Source organism: Etheostoma spectabile, chromosome 17 (genome assembly GCF_008692095.1).
Source record: "Etheostoma spectabile isolate EspeVRDwgs_2016 chromosome 17, UIUC_Espe_1.0, whole genome shotgun sequence".
Taxonomy (NCBI): Eukaryota; Metazoa; Chordata; class Actinopteri; order Perciformes; family Percidae; genus Etheostoma; species Etheostoma spectabile.
Window position 1 is genome coordinate 9783847 of NC_045749.1, and position 22185 is coordinate 9806031.

At 43.4% G+C, this 22185-nt stretch overlaps 1 protein-coding gene across 6 annotated transcripts in view; it reads right to left on the reverse strand.

Moving 5' to 3' along the window:
- Positions 1-22185, reverse strand: part of LOC116705325 (transcription factor COE3) — a gene marked incomplete at its 5' end in the record, with an annotated part of 67349 nt that overhangs the window by 18523 nt on the left and 26641 nt on the right. For 2 of the 6 annotated variants that reach the window (XM_032541420.1, XM_032541417.1), the window contains 4 exon segments: positions 2188-2314; positions 2462-2592; positions 7342-7459; positions 9454-9535. In XM_032541420.1, the coding sequence (XP_032397311.1) occupies positions 2188-2314; positions 2462-2592; positions 7342-7459; positions 9454-9535 (458 nt within the window). 6 annotated transcript variants of the gene reach the window in all.

A 22185-nucleotide genomic window follows, 5' to 3' on the forward strand; every position in this document is an offset into this window, starting at 1 on the left:
TATTTGACATATATTACAGGGTGCTCTCTTTCTGAGAATGGATTGTGAGTTTTGGAGCCGTTCCAGGGTACTAACCCGAGTGAGGACGTGTCCCTCTGCTGTTCGAATTGGCTGCAGTCTCCTCTGTGTTGACTCTTGGTAATTTGTGATAATTTCTTAAATTGAGCGAGTTAAATCTCCACAATTAGGGTGGTAGTGCAAGAAGAGTCAACATGGAAGAAAAAAATGTCTAAAAAGGCACTCCTCTCAAGCCGTGCTCTCAAGTCATGCTTGACGCCATATGCTTTGATGACTAGACCTTTGATATGCACATGTTGCTCTCCTAAATGACACAGGAACATTCTGGCACTTATAGACAGCACTGTGTCACCACACGCCATCTTCACTCTATTAAGTTGCTATTGTAACTCCAGGTCATTTCAAACCTATTTTTTCATGTAGTGTGACTTTTTTTTTTAAAAGTGCTGTAACACAGACGTAAAAGCAATGGTTTAAAAGTGGTTTCGCTCTTAAATACATGATCCACTCTCTTGAGCTCAATGCATCAGCCCATTTACATTTTAATGTCTAAAATAAGTAACATAAGTAGCATCCTTTTACCTAGCAATTACACTACATATGGAATCAGTGGTACCTACTTGCAGTGTTATGCATTCTGCTCTCTTTAACAGTTTCATTCTCTCAAGCGTCAGCCCTTGTACAATCAGGGTGAGCCACACAGGGAATAGCAGAGCAGAGGAGCCGGACCTGTCTATTTGTGACTTTCTCTTTTAATTCAGCGCACTAATCAATTGTACCACCGTTGCCTCCAGGGGTAATTGTATCTTCATACTAACTGGAAGTGAGTAGGAACCCATGGAAGACAGAGAGGAAGAATGGGGGGGGGGGGGCAAAAAATCAACAGAGATAAAGAGAAGGGGACACGTTTCCCCAGTAAAACCTGATGGTAATCATCCCAATCCGCTTAGCCTCTGTGACTAATGGGGTCTGTTCTTAAGGGACCTGGCACTTTCACCAGGGTGCTATAGGAGCCATTAATGTCTTAACTTATACACCTTCTCAGGGCTGTGCAGTAACACATGTACACACAGACACACACTTGCACACACACACACTTTTTTCCCTCTCGCTCGCTCTCACACTCTCGTACAAACAGACACACACACACTTACACAACCACACTACACTCCTGTTTCATTATCCTGGTGCCTTGTTGGCCTCTGCTCCGCTCCTGCTAGGGAGGTTAAATGCAGGAGAGCTAGGCCAGACTGCACGGTTGGAGGAGAAGGGGACGGATGGCTGGGGGTGGTACTGGTGGTGGTAGTGGAGCGAGAGAGGGGGGACTTGATGAGAAACAGCTGCCCCAGTATGAAGGGGTCTGGATGGAGGTTTCGGGGGGGGGGGGGGGGGGCAGCTCCCACTTTGCAATTCTGCTGCGCTCAAGGCCAGGGTTGTGCTGGAGGCCTGGGGGTGCTGGGGGAAGTGAGGGTGCTATGACGCGCCCCCTGTTTCATTCTGCCCATCAGAGTAAGAACAGACAGAGGCTTCCAGGTCAGACAGGCTGTGACCCCCGCAACCTCTGTCTCCTCACCAATGATGATAGATAAGACCACCACTTCCTTCTGTTAGCCAAGATAATCAGATTCCTTACTTATAGTGTGACACAGACACCCTTTCTCTCTCACATACATGCCTCTCTCGTCTCTTTGCACTCTTTCTCTCCCATGAACTCATATTGAACACACACGAGAATAACTTCAGACACACTCCTGTACTTAACCTGGATACTGCTTTTCTAATCAGATTCATAAAATATGAAACCACCTTTTGCTTTACAAAATCTGAAAATTAGCAGAAAGCATTATCTGTCTTGCAACAGGGCAGATAAAGAGAATTGGCAGAATGAGATATCCTGACAGCTTGAGTTTAACAAAGCTTGGCAGCGCCCTTGTATGATGGGAGGTTAGAGGGGGATCGAATTGCACTTGTAGGAGCCCCTCCACAAAAACCTTTTCGCTAGCAGTGCAGATCTCACACTTTTAACATTCAGCAAGCAGTGCCCTGGTTAGTTCATTATTAGCGCCTAGACTTGGGGATAAGGGCTCCATCCAGACAGATGGAGGAGAAGGCGGGGGGCACAGGAGAAGCCTGTAGAAGGGGGGAGAGGGAGAGAAGGTTTTAACTCACCAGTATAGACAAATCTCCCAGGGGCGCCTTTGCAGAACTGCTTGGACTTGTAGGACAGCGTGACTTCCACAACACCGGGGATGTGCCGAGGTGGAGTCTGGACGCGGATGGCGTGAGGAGTTATCAGCTGGATTACAGAGAAAAAGAAATAATGAGCCCTCTGTAATAACAAACTAGAGAGTCAGTACTGTTACACTACAAGAGTGAAAGTGAATTAAATTGATAATAATACAATTACTGAAGTTAAGTCAACTCTATAAACTTTACATCATACCTCACTCCATACTAGCATGGTGCCGAATACGACTTGTAGGCCATCAAAGAAGTTGTCCCCTATGATGATGACAGTGGCTCCTCCAGTGGTCCATCCCTCACTTGGGCTGATAGCCTTGATGCACGGGGTGGCTGCTTATCCAAGACAAAGAGAAGAGCAAATTCAGCACCTAAGCTTTGACATTCGGGCCCATGTCTCTTTCCACACAGACACATTACTGCATCACCTCCATGTCTTTCTCACAAAGCCATATCATGGAAATTGCCCCTGGAAAAAAATGATGGATTTGTTCTTTAAGGCATGAGAATCAAAATCATTTATCAGCGCTCTGGAGTGGTGTAGTTAAGCAGACCCTTCAAATGGTCCACTTCACAAAGGCTAAACGCTGGGCTCGCCAGGAAAATGATTTGATGGAGCAAATTATGTGTCAGGGCAAATGTAGCCATCAGAATTGATTAAGCATGCACCCGCATGTACAGTGAAATTTCAAAGTTGAACACATCTTAAATGAGTCAAGAATACGGGCTGTTAAAGTGGAAATGACAAGCTAAAGCTTTGCTGGTTCATGTTATTTCATTACCTTTGTTCTGCATATGCAGTACAGTGAAGGCACACTGAGTGGAGCTTCAGGTTTCATAACGTGAAATGCACTCATGAATTATTCAGATTGAGTTATTTTTTCTTTCTTTTTGTGATCGATTCAATCCATTTCATATTGTTTATTACAATGCTTTTCATCTGGCATGACTTCTGCTACGTAGCTCTGCCATTCATCAACAGTCTGGGTTGTTATTATAATCTAATTTGAGTGATCTGGTGCCTCACATTCACTGTCATTTGATGCATTACCTTAATATGGTGTTCAGCACAACACCGTGTTTACAACAGAAATAGCATGACAGCTAGCCATAAAATAGCAATATCAAATTTAATCTATTTCCATCAATATATTTTAATACACTATGAATTGTGCATGTTTTTCCTACCCCTCAAAATGTGAGCAACTATTTCAGCAAGTTCCTTTTTTTTTACAAGCTCAGTTCTAAACCTCTATTATCCTTTCCATCCAGTAAGTAAATCACAGTCGGCCATTGTTGTATGGATCACCTCCGACAAGACATCTCCCTTTGTTTGCCTTGCTGTTGGGTCTGTTCAGGTCATGTTTGCTCTCTCTCGCTGCCCATAAAGTGCACACACACACATTGGTACTACAGGGAATCTGACTTTAACAGGCGCTGTTGACTTCATGCTAATCACCTCGTACAGATTTTCATTTGTGAGGCCTGGAGGAGTGACATTTGCTTTCCTTAATTGCGAAGCGCAGCGTCTGAAAGAGGACCAACCCTCTATGGGCATGCTGGGCCCCCTCTAAGGGCCTGACCTTCATCAGTGCGGACGATTACAGCAAATAATTCACCCTTCAAAATTACTGTAAACAAATTGACTTTGGGGATGAGAAAGAGGGGGGCAGGAAGGAGGAGGAGGCAAGAGAGGGCCTGATGGTGACGATGACTGTTGGGGGGCAGCTGCAGCCTGAAACCTACGATAGGCATACACAATCACACACATGCACACACAGGCACACAGGCACACGCAGGCACACACACACACACATATGCATAGGCACAAGCACAGACACACCACCTCGGAAATCCCAGTGCCCCCTCCCACACACAGAAGGACCCATGGAGAGGCCGAGACTGAGGCCCTAAGCCGTCCACCCTTCTGCCTAAAAATTTGCATATGTCTCAATGCACAGACAGAGAGGGGAGCATGTGCTGAATGGGGACCGTGGCAAAGTGGATTACACAGTCAGCGCAGGCGATCTGATGACAGACACGCACAATGCCCCCTCAGCAGATGATAGGCATCATGACGAGTGGACGGATGAGGATGCAAAGAGCCGGCTTGTCGGTCTGAGTGTTGCATCACTAAGCCTTTGCAAATGTTGGGCTACAGTAGAGGAACTTTACTTGATTTATAGTCAATTTTGTTATGTGCTGAATTGTTACTCTGTCCATTTTGAATTTATTTAAAGAGCCACTTTGCTGCAAAATGACCTCAGGCAGCCGATCTGTGATCCGTCCTAATCTTTTTCTTCAGTGGCTAGGGTTAGCCGCAGTGGACGTCAAAACTGATCCGAGATCTGAGCAGAGGAGGTCCCAGCTCTAGTATTGTGACACTCAAACAGGTCTGATGTGGCCCCACGAAGCCGTCCTTTGTTCTGCCTGCTGAAATGTGTTGTAATTGTGCTGTGGGATGTCCAGATGGTCGGTTGATAGTGCAGCTGATGGGATTATACCTTTTACCTCTCCCTGGGCCATCTGTTCCCTTTGACTCTCTCTCTCTCTCTCTCTCTCTCTCTCTCCCTTAGTCTCTCACTCATTCTCAACCTCTCTCTCATACTCTATCTTTCTCTTTCTCCTTTCCTCCTTTCCTTTTCCCCCCTTCCTTCTTTTATCCCTCTCTTTCTTCCTCTTAGGCCCAGCAGTCTGGATTCACTTGTCTTTATTGCATAAACCCTAACAGCATTACAGCCACTTGGCATGCAAATGAGGCAGGCGCTGCAGGCTCTATGCTGAGTCTCCTATATTGTCTGGGGCTCTATAATGGTGGAACTGAGCTAAGGAACGTGTGTGTGTGTGTGTGTGTGTGTGTGTGTGTGTGTGTGTGTGTGTGTGTGTGTGTGTGTGTGTGTGAGAGAGAGAGAGAAACAGTCTGTGTGTGTTGGTGCTGCACTGTTTGTGTGTGTCTGCATGTGTGGGGGGTGATGCTGTGTGTGAAAGACTCGGCTATTTGTGACCATGTTTATGCACCTTTGAGCCTGAATCTATACATGTTTGAGTGACAGGCAGCCACAAAGCACATTCGTGTCTGAATGCATAATATGCTTGTTGTGTGACAGTACACACAAGTGAACAAAAATGTCACATGGTAAGATTCAGTCTGTCATCCACAGGCTCTCCCCTTTCTGCGCCAATAGGGGGCAGCACCTCTTGATCAACAAGAGCAAGTCTGTACAAGTGCAGTGTGAGCTGAGAGGAAGAATGCCTCTGTTTCAGCCACACAGGCAGTCAATCAGCCACATATCTGAGGCTTTTCGCCCAGTGAACTCCTGAGGAAGAATGTGTTGCTAATTTAAAGCACGCTGTCTGTCTGCCTGCTAGTTGTCAAAGCACTATGGAGGACATGGCTGAAATTACATTTTATGACCGGGTCTCCTCTTCTCACATCTCTGTTTGTTAAAGGTGTCTCAAACTAAGCCAGCAATTGTTGTTGATGCATGTTAAATTAGTTTGTCATGGTGCTGAGCATGGCAGGGACAAAAAAGAAAGAGAAAAGATCTCAACTTGTGAGAGCACACAAGGTTAAGCAGAGGGAAGGTGTATTAAAGTTATTAGACAAAGACATGTTCAACTGGGCGGTTGACAATAGCGTTTTTTCTTGTTTTACGGGGCGTCAATCTGCTGCTTTGAAGAGTGTGGTGAAGAGAGGAAGAAAGGGATGGGTAGGGGTAACCTGTAAAGAACACAACCACACAACCACACACACATACATAGACACACAAAACACAGAGAATCCCATGGGAGAGGGGGAACATGGAGGCGAGGGCTCAACCTCTTTAATTGCTCCCCTCATTAAGAAACTGGTTGCTAGGCGATCCACACCTATCGTGTCATAAACGTGAAACACACAAACAGAACGTCAACGAACATAATGACTTTGGTGCTCCGGGCAGGACTTTAATTATTTGATTTTGTTCTCCAGTAGAGGAGTCATTAATAAAGACAAAAACAAATAGATTAGCTTTTTCCCCCACTAGGACTGGAGAGCACTGAGATATATTAATTGTCTAGTCTTTTTTTTATTAGTTGTTGTTGTATTAAACATTACATTTGCTTTTGGTGATAGAACCATTAATGCCCATTAATGTGTAGAGAAGCTTGTTTTAGTCAGTGGTGTATATAAACTGTTTGCCCAGCCATAATTGGCTCTTGAAATCTGAAGATAAGCAATTTGCACAATTGGCCCAAGTCAGTTCTCTCCTTTTTTTTTCTCCTTCCAATCTTTCAGCTGCGTGTGCTCCCATCTGTGAGTGGAGGCCATGAGGGTCATAAGGTTATGTTTAGTGCATTTTAGTTTTTGGATTTCCCATGGTTTGGTGGTCCTTCTTTTTTTCTCTTTTGGCTGAGCAGGCAATCAGTCTATCATATGGAATCAGTTGGAAGAAAAACAGTAAGTTCTGTTTTTCTCATAGGCCGCCCCCCAACTCCACACACACACACACACACACACACACACACACGTGCACACGCACACACGCACACACACACACACACACACACACACACACACAACACACACACACACACACACACACTATCAACCCACCCTTTCTTCCCCCCTCCCTTCTCTCTTTCTCCTTCCTCCCCCTGTTTCAGCTCACTCACAGCTAAATCTGCAGAACCCAATGACAGGAAATTGACCTCACAGCCAAATTCTTAAGCAATTTGATCATGTTTCACTTAGGCTTTTAGGACAAATGTAGGTGCATTAGGAGACTGCAAGTAGTTTAACATTTTAAAATCGTGAATTATCCTGAGTATTATCCTCATCATTAGTGATATCGACATAATGAATACATACAGTAATTCGTATTATTTCCAGTCAAGACGATAGGTATGATGGAGCAAAAAAGCAACTTGAAAAGTAAAAAATTAAAGTGATGGAGGAACAAATGACTCTAAAGAACTAGAAGCAACTAGGTGTGTGGATTTGTAAAATGAGTTGATGTCTGAAAGAAACTAGGAGGAAAAAGGAGTGTAGCAAATTATAAGATGTAAAAATGTGCCTACCATTCTCCAGATAAGGAGGCGTACCTTCTGAAGGGTCGAGTCTGCGAGCCCTTCGCCCATGCTTGGAATTGTTGTGTACGAACATGTTGTCAGAGACAGCCAAGACATGGCCGTCCACATTGACGGTCGTCGATACGACAACCTGCAACAAGAGTGAAGGTGAAACATGCAATTTAATACATTGTAAGATAATAAAAAATGAAGACTGAGAAACGTTAATGCTCTGGGGTACAGGGGATGCATGAATGCTTAGAAACGTCTGTGTCCAGGTATATGCCTGTGTGCTATTGATTACTATTGTCAAACCTCTTGAAGTGGTTGTTCTCTTTGGACACATCGCATTATAGTTACCCTGCTTCTCAGCCATTTTGTTTTTGCTTTTTAGTGTCTTGCATTTGTGTTCAGCTAATTGACTTTTCAATCACTAAAATACCATTTCCGTTTACTGTCATCATAGCCGAAGCTCAGAATTATTGATCAGCCTGTCCATCTATTTGAGGATGGAAGGCCTCCCTTTTAAAATATTACTGGAGTCATTAGCAACTGAACCGTACTCCATCCCATCACTCAACAAACATTTTACTAGGATCGGATTCCCAGCCACACTCCATATTTCATAATGCTTATTTTTGTTGTTGTTTTTTTGGCTACCACATCTTCCAAACAGTGAGCCACATGTGAATGGCCAAAGTGTTTCTGAGCCGGAAACAGAGAGCCCCTCTCAGGTTTGCTTCGCCGGTAAGTGACCTCGGTGTAGCAGTGGAATTTAAGGGGCGCTTTTTTTTGGTTGGTTAGGGAAGGGTGGGGGTGTGAGGGGGAAGAGGGGGAGAGAAGGGGAAGTGAAAGAGCTCCATTCTTGTGAGCAGGTTCAGAGCTGGGCCAAGCTGAGGATGATGGATTGGGCCCTCTCTGGCCTCCAGCTGGTTTTGGGGGGTAATAAGTGGAGTGGAAGGCATGTAGAATACACAACTTTGGCCAGAGAAACACCTATGGTAGAGCATCTGGGATATCTATTTTGTAAATCGGCATACTAACTGTTGGACTAAAAAAAATCTAAAATGTTGTTGTAGACTTCATGTACATGTTTTAGTTTCACAAAAAAAGAAACTTAGTTCTTGCATTCCTTTTGACACACAGGAATGAGAGGTAAAAGACCTTGGTGGCTGTCATGCATCAGTCCACATTCACCCTGAGGGAAGATTTCAGGAGGCAGGGGAGGTCTAATGGTGGTGACATCAGGAGGGGACACCCTGTCTTGTCTGTTTCATGTCTGGGCTTCCTCCTGGAGGATACTGGCTTGCGTGTCTATCACAGAACAGTGCTGCCATTGACGAACACCCTCCTGTAGTTTGTCGCTATCCTGATAGGACAAATCACACTAAACTCTCACTCTCTCACCTTGACCTAGTGGGCTGCTTGTGGTGAAAGTTTCTGGGCAGAATGGATGGATGGTTGGATACATGGATCAACGAGGGGGGGGTCAATAATTACAAGGTTCAACTACTTGACACATTAAAAGTGAGAGGGTTAAAGATGCAGTAAAAATGTCCTTTTAGTGTAAATTGCAGCATTTTGTCAGCCCACAATAATGATGATTTTCAGATGAGTGAAAGATGGTTTTCATTGGCCATACTATATCTATTTAAGTGTATACATATGTGGGTATGAATGAGAGAGGGACGTAGAGAAAGCAAACATATGCGCTCCTAGCATGTAAGAACATCCATCCATATGTGTGTGCGTGCTTGCGCATATGTGTGTATAAGAAGGTATGCGTTTCCGCTGCCAGACAGATCCTGAGTTAACACTGTTGTTACATGTGGTTGGATCGTCTTCCCCTCTGTGCTGAGGCTCAGAAAGCTGTCAGGAACACAATTGATGGCACTCTTAAATCCTATATCCTTATTTGTGTCAGATGGTACTCCCTAATAAATATTCTGTCCAGATAGCACAGGACACAAAATCCCTCACTCTCTCTTTCCCTGGGTTTTGCCTCCTTCAGTGCCAATAATAGAAATGTATTCAAATTGACTTAGTGTAGTGTAGCTGTGCATTGTCTGCAAAAAGAGAGACAGACAGTGAGGGGCAAACAGAAATAGACAAAGGATGATGTGTGAAATTTTAGTCTTCAGTCACCTGGAATCTGCGCATGTCTCGTGGATTCCCTGCATTCTTCAGACAGTTCTGATTGCACTTGAGGAAGAACTTTAGGAAGAATCTGAAAGAGAGCACAAAACAAAAGCAAAAAAAAATGTATTACACCTTTCAAATGATAAATTTGTAAAATATTTAAGTAACACTCCCCCATTTGATCCATTCATCAGAAACAAACAGGACGTTGCACCATTTCAGTTTAGAAAGTCGCAGTGTTCGTCATTCCCTCGAAATCAAGAGCATCAGTCTCTTTGTCATCTCATCCCCTCACCTGAGTTCAGGGGTCTTTCCCTACACCCATCTGCCACTAACATACAGGAAGTCACTTGATATTCCACCCACCTCTTTAATCCCAGGACACCCCCTGTGCAATTAAAGTACTCCTGTTCAATAGGGAAGCAAATGAGGCCCACCTGTGACCAGGTCTTGTTTGAAGAGCATCAGGGATAAAGGACCTAACAAGGTGGGAGCGCGCCACAAAACTTATAGTCCTGTCAGGCAATTAGGCGGACACTCCTGGGACCACCGTATGCCACACACACAGACACACAACGCATACACACACCCATGCACTTGTTGGTGGGTGAGGCAATTATGCCACAAATTACAACCTGGCTAATCGTCTCTGAACAAATGTCACGTCTGAGTGAGATCTGGGCTTGGTAAGTTTGCTCTCCTTCTCTCAGGTCCCGCAAAATGTATTGATAAAGCCTCTTAGTGAGAGCTGTCTATCAGATGTGGCTTCACACATAATACAACAAACAATAGTTAAAAAGAGTAAGATTAACAACAGGGCCAATAAGAAAAATTCTCTCAGATGTTGCCTATTGTGTAAAATCTTACACAGCCACAGAGCATAAACAATGAAATTGACTTGTTTTTGTAAATTCTCCCCAAAGAATCATGACTGATTGTGCTTTTGCTTTCTCCGATTCATTATAGATACCTTGGCGAGAAATTTATTTTTCATCACATTGCTCTAGCGTTACTATATGCAATACTGTGGTTTCCATTGTAATACAACCTTGGCTCACAGAATCACTGCGGCTCATTGGATTACCATAGATTGCACCATAGATTGCATGGCCATTTCATTCCGCTAAATACAGTGGCTTGTGTGGCCTGTGAGGACGCTTTCACAACACTTAAGACTTCTCCTTTACCCAGTGGGATCCTGGCCAGGCCATAAATCAGAGTCTGAAATGACCCTTCTAACCCTGGCCACATTAACACATGCACTGGTCATTTAGAAGCGTTCTTCGATAGACTCCTATACCTTGTGCTTTACTGAGGGCCCAGGAGGGAGAGAAGAGGTGAGAAAATATTCTCACTCCACATCCAAGGAGCTTTGGCTTGGACATCAATAAAAGACGTTTTAACCCATGCCAGAATGCTGATTGCCTGTCGGTGTGTGGTGAGGCCATAAAAAACCTGACTTGTCATTAGTGCATTTCGCTTGATTGTGTTCACTGTGTTTTCGGGTTGCATCTGTTGGCTGATCATCAAAATGACCATTATGTACTCTAATTCCCTGACCCTGTTTTTATTTCCCCATAGAGTCATAATGTAGAGCAGCAGACATCTGCGGAAAGCAGAGCTGAAATACGACTTTTATTTGTCTGTCGCCTCTCATACAGATTGGGTAAGGACAGTGTGTTTGTGCACGTGCAAATGTGTGTGCATGAGCATGTGCGCGTACATGCATCACCCGTTGGTAGACAATTTATGTCAGAGCAAGAGATAGAATACATTTCCTCGGCAATGCATTGACTTCATAAAAGAAACACATTACTTTCAGAGTTGGTCTTGTCTCTTTTCCTGGATACTTTAGTACTTTTACATACTGTTTCTACTACAGCGAAACCAAAAGTTAAGAAACAATAAACACAAGAACTTGAGTGCCCACGCTATCATAAAGAGGCTCCTTTATGTTTACAGTTATGAAGGCAATTAAGCACAATTTCTCAGCTAAAAAGATAAGCTTAATTTTCATAGTCCACAGCAGTGGCAGTACTATAGCATCCATTACATTTGAGTTGGTTAAGATTCTCCATGAGCACAGTGAAAATTGGTCCTTGGTGAGAAGGAGAGCAATTAAGACAAGGCCCCTCTCTCTCTCTTTTACTTCTTAAATATCTACAGAAGTTTGTGCTGGTGTTTTGGCACGCACGGAGACAAAAGGAGGTTGTTTAATTGTTTTTTAATGGGATATCAAGTCGTCGCTGCCATTAGATGTTGGCAATGGAGGGCAAAGGGGGATAGAGAGAAAGAATGAACTGCAATTAGGTTTGATTAAAGCTATCCTTCTCAATAATCAGCTGTTCTGACAGGACAGGGGGACCCTGGTGGCCGCTGAGATGGAGGAAGGTGTTGAGTGATATTAAGGCCAATGAAGGGGATATTAACATGGCTAATTAAAGCTCTGCCAAAGCCGGGAGAGGAGGCTCTCAGTGGACCGCACTGGATGAAATAATCGGCCAAGGCAGCTATCAGTTGGAGGAGAGAGAGAAAGGGAGTGCGGGAACGGGTGGGGTGTAGTCCATCTGAGGGAAGGGGGGAGTAGAGGGAGGGATTGTGGGAAGCATATAGGAAAACTATGAAGTGTGAAGAAAGACAAAGAGGAAGACATCGACAGGCATATAGAGAACGACATCCAGGGCCACGGAAGCTCATTTTGACATCAACCCTCTCTGTCTGCATGCCCGAAGCCTGCCAGTATAACTAAGACCTGACATCAGCTTTTATCTCCGGCAGCTCGTCATACAGGTCCACAAATCAACGTTAAAACAATCCTGCTCATTCCTTGGTCTAAGGCAATTAATACGATTCTCCTGTAGTACCTCCATGCTCGCCCGCTGCCGAAGCTACTAATCATGCAATAATGATTTCTCTCCCTCTGGTCAAAGGGGAAATAGATTGTCTCTTTAGTAATGCAGCAGGCTCTGTGCCTTCCACTCCCTGGCTTCACAGACCCGGTAATTGAGGAGAAAAAGGCCGACTTTGGCACTTTGACTGATTTGAGGGCTGCTAGACCCTCTTATCTTTACTCTGATCATTTTAGGCTGACACTCAAAGGAAGACCCATCGCCCTAATTCTAGCTCACCCTCTACCATCATCAAACAGAGACGGGAAGAGAGAAAAAAGAAGAGAGAGGGGAAAAAACAAACAGGCGAGGTGAGGAAGGCCTTCTCTCATTTAAATGGCCAACTTAATTGCAGGGTTGATGTCACTCATGCATAAATGTCCATCCCTTTGATTTGAGTGAAGAGGGCAAATAAGGATAATGTTGTATTATTAAGAAGGCTCAATCGACAGCGGAGGGTAGCGCTCCTGTCAATTCCATTATTTCTTTTATCCATTCATTTTCAGATTTGCATCATTTTTTTATGACTTGTTAGAAACATTGAGTCTGAGCTACTGGAAATTCTTTTCACTCGCTGGTTTCTTATATTACAAACATGAGAGTTTATTTTTTTTCTCTTCAATAGTACACCTTATTGCACAAAAGAGCTTCCCCTTATTTGTTTAGGCCGTTACACAATACACTGACAGATGGCCACAGTATCTGTAAGAGTCAGACTACAATCTGCTGACACCAGATCTCTACGCTGAGATAGTAGTACACGGGTCAATAGCGTATCGGATTTCCAAAACGCCAGGGTCTTAATGTCAAGCCTCCTGCCTTCCCTACCTACTGGTCCAGTTATTAGGCACTCCACTGAACTGCATTCAGATCCCTGTTGTGACAAGGCGGAGCAGGTAAAACGAGAAATAGAGACACTTATAGATCTTAATCTTCTTGAGCACTCATTTATGCAACTGAGTGGTCGTGGCTATACATGCCAGTTAAGTCCCTGGGAGGCCGAGCCGAGCTTCGTGGCCATTTCTGTCATATTCTGGTTCGCCGCTGTCTTCTCTCGTCAAGCAGAGCTGTTTTTCTCGCTTTAGCTGAAGTAAACCACAGCACATTAACAATATTTGCTCTACCCCTGTACAAGCGCCGAGGGACCAGACCCACAGATCCTATCACTTCTTTATCAGGGAACAAGTGCCTCACTATCCAACCTTATTGGGTTTGGGAGATTAACCCTTTCCACTCACGGGCTCTGCCCATCTCCTCCGAGAGCAGCAAGGCAGATGTCACTGTGATTATTATTGTTCGACATCAAATATCCCAACTACATGTCTCTGAGAATTTATTGGGTATTTCCAAGGCCTTTTTTTGATTTTATTTCTTTATTTCTTTCAGCTGTTATTGTCAGTTCATTTTGTTGTTTCATATTTCAAATTTTTGTTGGTGGTGTGTGTGTTTCAGGGGTGTCACAAATAATGTATGTGCTTCCTCTGCACCCTAAGATGTAGCTGTGTCCTTCCATTCATCCCTCTTTACCCTCTCCTCCACCATCCCCCTGTCTCTCTAATGGGCAGAGTGGCATTGACATTATTTCACTTGAGGATCCCTCACTCTGTCAATCCCTCTTCATTTACTCCATGGCTACAGGACTCATTATGGTATCTCTTCCTGCTTCTCTCTCTCTCTCGTACTCTCACTCGTTTTCCTCACCTCCTGTCTCGCTTGCTCTCTAGCTCCCTCGCTCTCTCTCTGGGCACTGTTAGTTTCTTACTTAAGAAAATCGCTCGTCTTCACAAATGGTTTCACGTCAAACCCACTCCTAGCAAGCCCCCACTGATTCCTTTCAGGCTTTGGCACAGGTTTACTGTTACAGATTAGACGAACACTCGGAGCTCCTGCTAACTATCCATCACTTGCTAACAGTGGACTAAGGCTGTGTGCTTTATGCAGCTTTTAGCTCCAGCCCGCCACATACTGCATGTTTAGCCCCAAGCTTTCTCTCTGCCTCACCCATCCCCTCACATCAAGATACTGCTGAGGCTGTGTACTGTTGCACGCTGTTCTTTGTTTTACTCTGAATACGCCTTTTCTCTACCAGGACTTTGAAGACAATATAATAAGACACAAAACATAAATAATTCTGCGTTGTTTTGTCTTGCGTGGCCCTGTTGTAAAAACGAATCAAACATTGGTTGCCGCTATAGAGCCAACATAATCTACATCCAAACTGGAATTCAGAAATATTATTGAATCCTCACCGGCACCATAAAAACCGTGTGATGATGATTACTGATAATGACTATGACAGTCTCAAAGATGTCGGTCGTGAGGTTGCTGACATTACAAAAATAATCACGTAAGGCTTGGGGCCTTGAGGAAATACCAGTCAGCACCTCCTTGCGCTAGTGAGATGGAAGATAAGCATATGTTGAAGTAAATCGCCAGGGTAAATAGTAATATTTAGGGTGTTGGTTGTGGCCCTACAATAAGAGCCCTACAGTGCTGTCCCTCTCATGTGGCACCTTGGAGTGATCAGACCCAGGCAAGACACAGAGGAACGCAGCTGTACAGGCAATGCCAGCAGGGGGTCTTTGACCGTTTACCGACAGCCATGTTGGATCCAGCAAGCCAGTGGGGGCTTATTCTTGTGTGTGTGTGTGTGTGTGTGTGTGTGTGTGTGTTTGTGTGTGTGTGTGTGTGTGTGTGTGTTTGTGTGTGTGTTTTATATATAGGTTGGTGAGTCAATGGTTTTGCTGTCTGTCCATGCATGCTCAAATGTATGCCAGTGTATTTCTACATCATATTATTACTAATGTATTATACATACATCTAAAGTGGCTGTCAGGACTGGTCAGTCATCATAAAACATGAGGCAGCCACTCTGACATCGCCACCACATTAGCGCGTTTTCAGAAGGCAAAAAAAACACACACACTGTGGACTGTCATGTAGGCAGGGAGGGATAGAGACAGAAAGACAGAGAGCAGGTCGGTGCTTAAAGCTAACAGGTAACCTTTCTGTGCACCTAGGACAAAGGCAGGAGGAAAAAGAAAATGTCAAATTAAGAGAGGCCAGGCAGAGAGACGTGGCTGCCATATTTGTGTGAAAGCCCAGTGCTGTTGGCAGCAGAGATGGCTGCTTTCTGATTCATCTGGGGCCGTATGGCAAAGCTTTGTCAGTCTGTGCGAGGTATAAATAATTCAGGGTGAGAGATGGCAATTACAGGGCCCTGCACAACCAAAATGAATATTTTATAAGGACTAAAACTGCCCTGGAATGAATCACACACATGGAGTCACACACACATACACACACACACACACACAAACACACATAAACACACACACACACACACACAGCACACAAACACCACACACACACAAGCATAAGTGAATGTGTGGACGCACGCACACACGTAAGCACAGATGCACCTACCCACACACGCACACACACACATACACATACACACACAGACACACAAACACACACACACCCACACACACATAAGCACGCAAAGGTAGCACATATGAACCCTTAGCTGTATTGCATTGTTGACAATATAACTATTTTATTATATAAACCCCTGCATTGTGGGTTAATAATTTTTAATATGCTTGCACGTGTGATTTTTCACAAAATGTTGTTAAAGGTGAAGGAGTGTGTTACATTTGTTGTTCTGTTGGGGAAAAAATGTATTTACCACCACAAACAAACATACCTGTGAAAGATTGCAGTCAACTATTCAGTAACCTATTTTAAATACATCAACAGAAAATAAAAGTGTTGTCAATATGAAGAAAACATTTATACAAAAAGCAGTCTCCAGAGACTCAGAGCCTTTACTTTTGACCCTGTAAATATGGTCTTTGTGTGTGAGCAAGAGAGGGGGGGGGGGGGCAAAATGCTAATGGGAAAAGATTAAACCCAAAAGCCGCCTGGAGCATTTACCTCTAAAGGGTTTTGTCTGTCAGGTTTCCTGCAAAACTCTGTCTTTATAATTCTGAGACAAAAAATAACATTGTTCCCTAGTCCTGAGGATGCAGTGGCTTGGTTGAATGGCCATTGTGTGGGCCTAGCTAATGATACCTTAGCTTTTGTGAGAGGGAGGCCAGGTAGGTCTGTGACATCAACGCCACACAAGTGCTTCTCTGTCCGGATGTTTAGGGAAGGATTTCGTCCATGGTGGGAAAAGGGTATAGAGAATAAACAGATCCTGTTTTTGTACCTGCATTCTGAACCCCTCTGCCTAAGACAGGGGTGTCCTGAGAAACAAAAAGCTTTTATTTTTATTTTAAACCATTACCATCACTTTTATCTAATGATGTGAATATGATATATGTACATCAATTTCTGGAAGGAATTGCTTCAGCAGAGAATGATGTAATTCCAGGGGTGTCTTTCTTTCCTCTTTTTATTTCAGTGGGAGTGTGGGCGTATTATTTGTCAGTCCAAAGGGAAGATGGCAACCCTCTGAGGGAGGAGAGACCCCAAGCATGAAGACACCGATCACATGTGTTGGAAAAAGTGACAGCAAGGCAAATGCTAAGAGAAAGCTGCTTCCTTACCGAACCACACACTGTTAGCGATAGCTGTTGTGAAGGGAGCTGACAAACCCGTAGCGTGGCATGTCTCGCCCCGTTTGTGAGTTTTCAAAGAATGTGATTTGCAAATAACATGAGTCTCTGGGCATAGACTGGGCATGTAAGTACGGTGAATAAAGCCCCCCTGCTCTGCTGAGGGAAACCCTTACTTGTCAGCTCAGTTCTTTGTCAGGAACCTGACAGATAAATAGGCAGTGTTTTGCCGCTCACTCCTCCTGCCTTATGTACACAGAGGCATGTGTCTGCTTCCCCATACAGGTTGACTTGCTTTAGGGGAGGAATTTGTTAAAAGATACCCCACTGCTTCTAAGGGCAATGACTGAAAATATTGTGGGCCACTTCAGACAGCCTCAAACAACAAACAATGGGGGTTGATGTGTAACCAGATAAAACACAGATCGAATAGCTGGGTCTAAGCACCACTACAGGGCTTATTTTTCATGCAAATTACTACTAATGAGCTTCCTGAAATCTGACTAATTATATCAAAGTGATTTCTTTAATTAGTTTGTAATAATTCCTCGCATAAACATCATAGTAAACAGATTAAGCTATATAAAAATATCAATTTGTCACACTTTATATGAGATGCTGTGCTAATCTTGCTTCTCCAAAATGCCAGAGCAAACATTTATTAAATAATTAAATATGTACTTAGAGAATGTGTGGTAACATTAGGGACGCATATCTTTTGGATATTTGTCACAGTTTTTCCACAATGGACTCTCTAACATATAAGGGAGAAGCCTCTGAAAGAATAAGAGAACATAATGAAGTGAGTATAATACCGTACACATATAACTGTCGAGAGAGTCAAGTTAATAATTCAATATTACAGTATGATATCAATATAAAATTCTGTAATTAAAAGTCATAAAATATCTTACTAAAACAGAGCTAATGTTATTGTAATCCGACATTGGAGATTACACCACCGAGTGACTGGAAATACTGCATGTCAAATCCAAATACCTATTTGAAAAATAACAGACTACTTGAGAAAAGATAAGAAATTGCATTTATCTACCACTTTGCACCTCTTGTTAATCCAAAAACATTCCTCAAACCCCTGAAGAGTAAAACTATCTAATATACTACCAGTCACAAGAGAACTCATACGACTACCGATCTTTCTGATACCCTCAATCTGCGCTGAGATGGATTAAACATTCAATTTGTTACTCGCCAGACCACCACCTAGGTTCACCACTTACCATACAAATGGAAAACGCGCTAGTAATCTATTAGCCTGCCTGGTCTGACACTGTATTATGTTGTATTTGTATTATATTTACTTCAGGGAAATTACGATTCAAGTCATATTTATCTTCATGTGGAAATGTGTGTCTAAATGGAAATCACCTATAGTGCGAGGGTAGATGCAGAGCAATACTAATGTGATCCATGAACCGTGCGATTTAGTCACCCTCTATGGATGCACTATGGGCTGATTCTACATATCAAACATGTTCTCCCCCTGTTAAAGCCCATACCCAGAGCCCCTGATGCTGTTTGATAATTATTACGCTTACATTACAACACAAGACCTTGCCTGTGGAGCTGGAAGAGCCGCCCCCTTCCCAGTAAACACACACACATACATACACGCACTCGCATGCCCGCACGCCCTTTGTCATATACAGTAGTAAACAGCTTCCCAGTAAGCTGTTTGCACTTCACTGCCTGCTCTAGGAAATAAAAACAAAGAGCAAATTGGGGGTTTTGCGTCTCAGTGAATAAATAAGGTTGTTTTACTCACAGAATCCATTACCTTTTAAAACATGTGCCTAATGCGTTCAGCCTTTTCATTTTACAAACAAAGGCTAAATTAGGAATTAAATACATTCATATTTAGATAACGGCATTAGCTTCATGACATCAATGTGAAAAAGTTGGACGCCATCCATATCATTCCCATGCTTCCATTGTTACGTTAAATTGCAATATTAATCCTGGCTCAAACCAAGGTACTGTAGCTTTTATTCAGTACACTTGAATTATGCTATTGAAGTAATTGATAGTGATTCAGTCATTGAAGGTACTAATCCCATGATTCAGTTCATCTCTCTCAGTGCCATTTACCTCCAGATGTTTAGAGTTTGGGGTAATCAATAAAGAGGGAATAAAGATTGGCATTCACAATACTCCCCTTGACAAGCTCCAGCCGAATGTTTGTCAAGCAAATTAAACACACTTAGACTTTTCACCTGCTCCTACAACGACACCACATATGGCCGTGAAGTTAAAAATAAGAAACTCTGCATACATTACCATGCATAATGCACAACTCCCTCCATTTAATATGCAAATTTTGTAAAATATTACTGAATACCTTCTGTTCGGAATGAATAAATTTGAATTGCAATTAGAATAATCTTGTATAATTAATGAAAACTGTCAATTTTGGTTCCGAAGTAATTTGATTAGCATGTTGATAGGACACTTATCAAGTTCAGTAAACTGTTAGATTAAGAAGATGAAAAAAAAAGATTCTAAGGATATTTTTCTCAACGGCTCTGACATTTTCCCTTGGCATTGTAAACAAAGACAGTAGCTGGCAAACTTCCTGAATTGTGGGGTGAGAAAGGGAGGGTGGAAAAACAGAAAAAGAGAAATAGAGACGAGGACAGAGATAGAGAGCCTCTTGAGATAATCTGTGAATCTCAGTCCACAGATGAAAAGGAGTCTATCGTCAAGGCTCCTGAGTGAGCTACTCATCTCTGCCCTCTGCTCTCCAGCTAAACCCAAGTTTATGGGATTTATCTTGTGAACCATTTGTAGTTTTCACATCACATGATGAGTTAAAAACAGCACACAGCTTTTCTAAATGTTTTGAGGCTATACATGTAGAGTTCTCAGCTAAAACCCACAGACAACTGATTCCAGTCTGCAATTCATTTGAGAGTAGCTATCTATTAGCGATCAACAAATTGATGTACGCCATTGTTGTATTGTATAAAACAGAACCATCTGTACTGTCTACAGATGAACAGAGCTAGTGACCTCCTTTTCCCCTCTTTTTCTCTGCTCATTAGCTATCCTGAACCTCTTTCCCTCCTGCCTTCAGTTTTCAAACCCCCAAATGAGACCTAAATCGCTTGCAATACAGGTTAGCTTGAGGAGGGGGGGGGGGCAAACATCTGTCGCGTTAGGTACCCACACGCGGCTCGGGGTATCTCCTGCGAGGAACTTTGGGGATGTTTAATTCATAAACGCTGTCATCCATGTAAACCTCCTGATTTCATAATGACTAACTCTTGGTGGTTTAATTAATTTAATAATGCCTTTCAGAAGCCATAAATGAAAGGGTCTCTGAAGTGGTGCATTAATTAGCCAGCACCGATGCTAGCCCTGTCAGACTGGTGGCTGTCAAAAGCAGGGCAAAGTGGAGGATGGGCACAGCTGACGTCCTGAGGTCAAAGTTCATGCCAATCATGCTCCCCACCACACTTAATGAGTCATAATTTGTGTCTAGTATACACATGTATTAGGGTCAACCTGTGGTCATGTCTATAATTCTCTCCCCTTGCTAGACTACATGAAAATAACTGGCGGTGCGACAAGGTACATTTTCAGTAATAAGTTGTGGCATGGCCACATTATGTTGCTACTTGTATTTACATGGCAACCACCTCTGAAAGTACAATCTGTCAGATGTTTGCCTTTACCTTACCTTTTAAGATTGATGTTGTTACTGTCTACATATTTCCCTTTAATTATAATGTAATGGCTTACTTGCTCACAAGGTTATAATATAGAATAAATCAAACGTCATTGAAAGTCTCAGCAACTCAACGCATGAGCACACAAAATCATCACAGAGCCAACCAGATTATATTCCAAACTAACTCCATGCATCTCATAAGGAGGTTGTTTTCCTTTTTCATATTTCATAAATATGAACCAGGGAGGTTTGTGTCTGTGCCTGTCCATTTATTACCATAAAAATCAGCTGACTGAAGTATCTCACTATCTGTGGAGGCAATTAACTGTTTTGAGAGAATGCGTAATACGGGACTTTGTAATGGTATCATTTGGAGTCAAGGCACAGATGCGCCGTGCGGAGCCATACTGTAATTAGAGAGAAACGCTGTACAGGTTTTCCACTAATTAGCAAATTATGCTGAAAATAGCATCAAGCTAATTAACAGTTATTATGGCATTTTTGAAAGTATGACTTTAATTAGCAAAGTCCTGACGCAGGCAATTTCAAACTCGTCTCCAAGAAGATGAGGAAGAAAAGAAGAAAAAAAACACGGGGCATGATCAAGAAGATACCCAGATTATTATGATGCCGTCAAAAACTAAAGGAAGGAGAGAAAAAAACAGGAGGGGAAAAAGAGAGCCTGATTGAGGGAAGGAGGGAGAAAAAGGAGGAGGAGGAGGAGGAGGAGGAGGAGGAGGAGGAGGACCGGGGGGTAAAGCTTTTGTGTGTTGTGTCTGAATCTCCATCCAAATGAGGGGACATGTGTGCTGTGCCATGTTGCCAAGAGGAGCCCTGAGCCGTGTGCCCAGTGTCAGGTGGCAGCGGCTCACCCCTCAGCTACCAGGCGAAGACGAGAGTGAGCTCAGCTGGTGCCCACAGCCACTCACTTATTCTACTCCGCTGCACATTAAAGGAGCCCTCGAGTGGAGCCAAGCAACGCCAGCCAGCCAACCTGACAACAACACTCCACCTCCTCCTCATTTCCAACAGTTCCTCTTAGCACTTCCAGGAAACCCACCTTGGACCTAATGACGGCCGGTGAAAGCAGACAAAACTGAAGAATTCTGTGTCCTCTTAGTTTAAGATAGAAAATATCTTCTGCTGGCTGGAATAATTTCTGTTTGGAGAAATGCCATTCATTATCATCACAGTTGTTGATAAAATGGACCAAAGTAAGTATTTGGGAGGTGTTTTGGAGAAATTGTGTTTTTAAAGGCACCTGTGCAGAACCTTTTGATGGGAGGAAGTGTCACCAGTGGAAGTAGGGAAAAGAGTAAAACAGGAGTGTAAGAGATGGAGGAAGAGAGGAGAGAAGGAGAGGGGTGGACTGAAGGGTCTTTGAAGGCCCAGTGTGTGAGAGAGAACAGAAGTGTGCCTAGCCCCAGGCAGCCTACGGCTCAGGCCCATTAGCTAGACTGACCTTGCCCGCGCCTTTGTCTTTGTGTTCTCCTCCCGCTGCTTCCCCTTCTCAAGCATTCCCTTTTTGTTGTCTCCGAGCGAGATTGGGAAGGGGGCCATATCTTTCAGCTTTCTAAACCTCCCAACCCCCCAT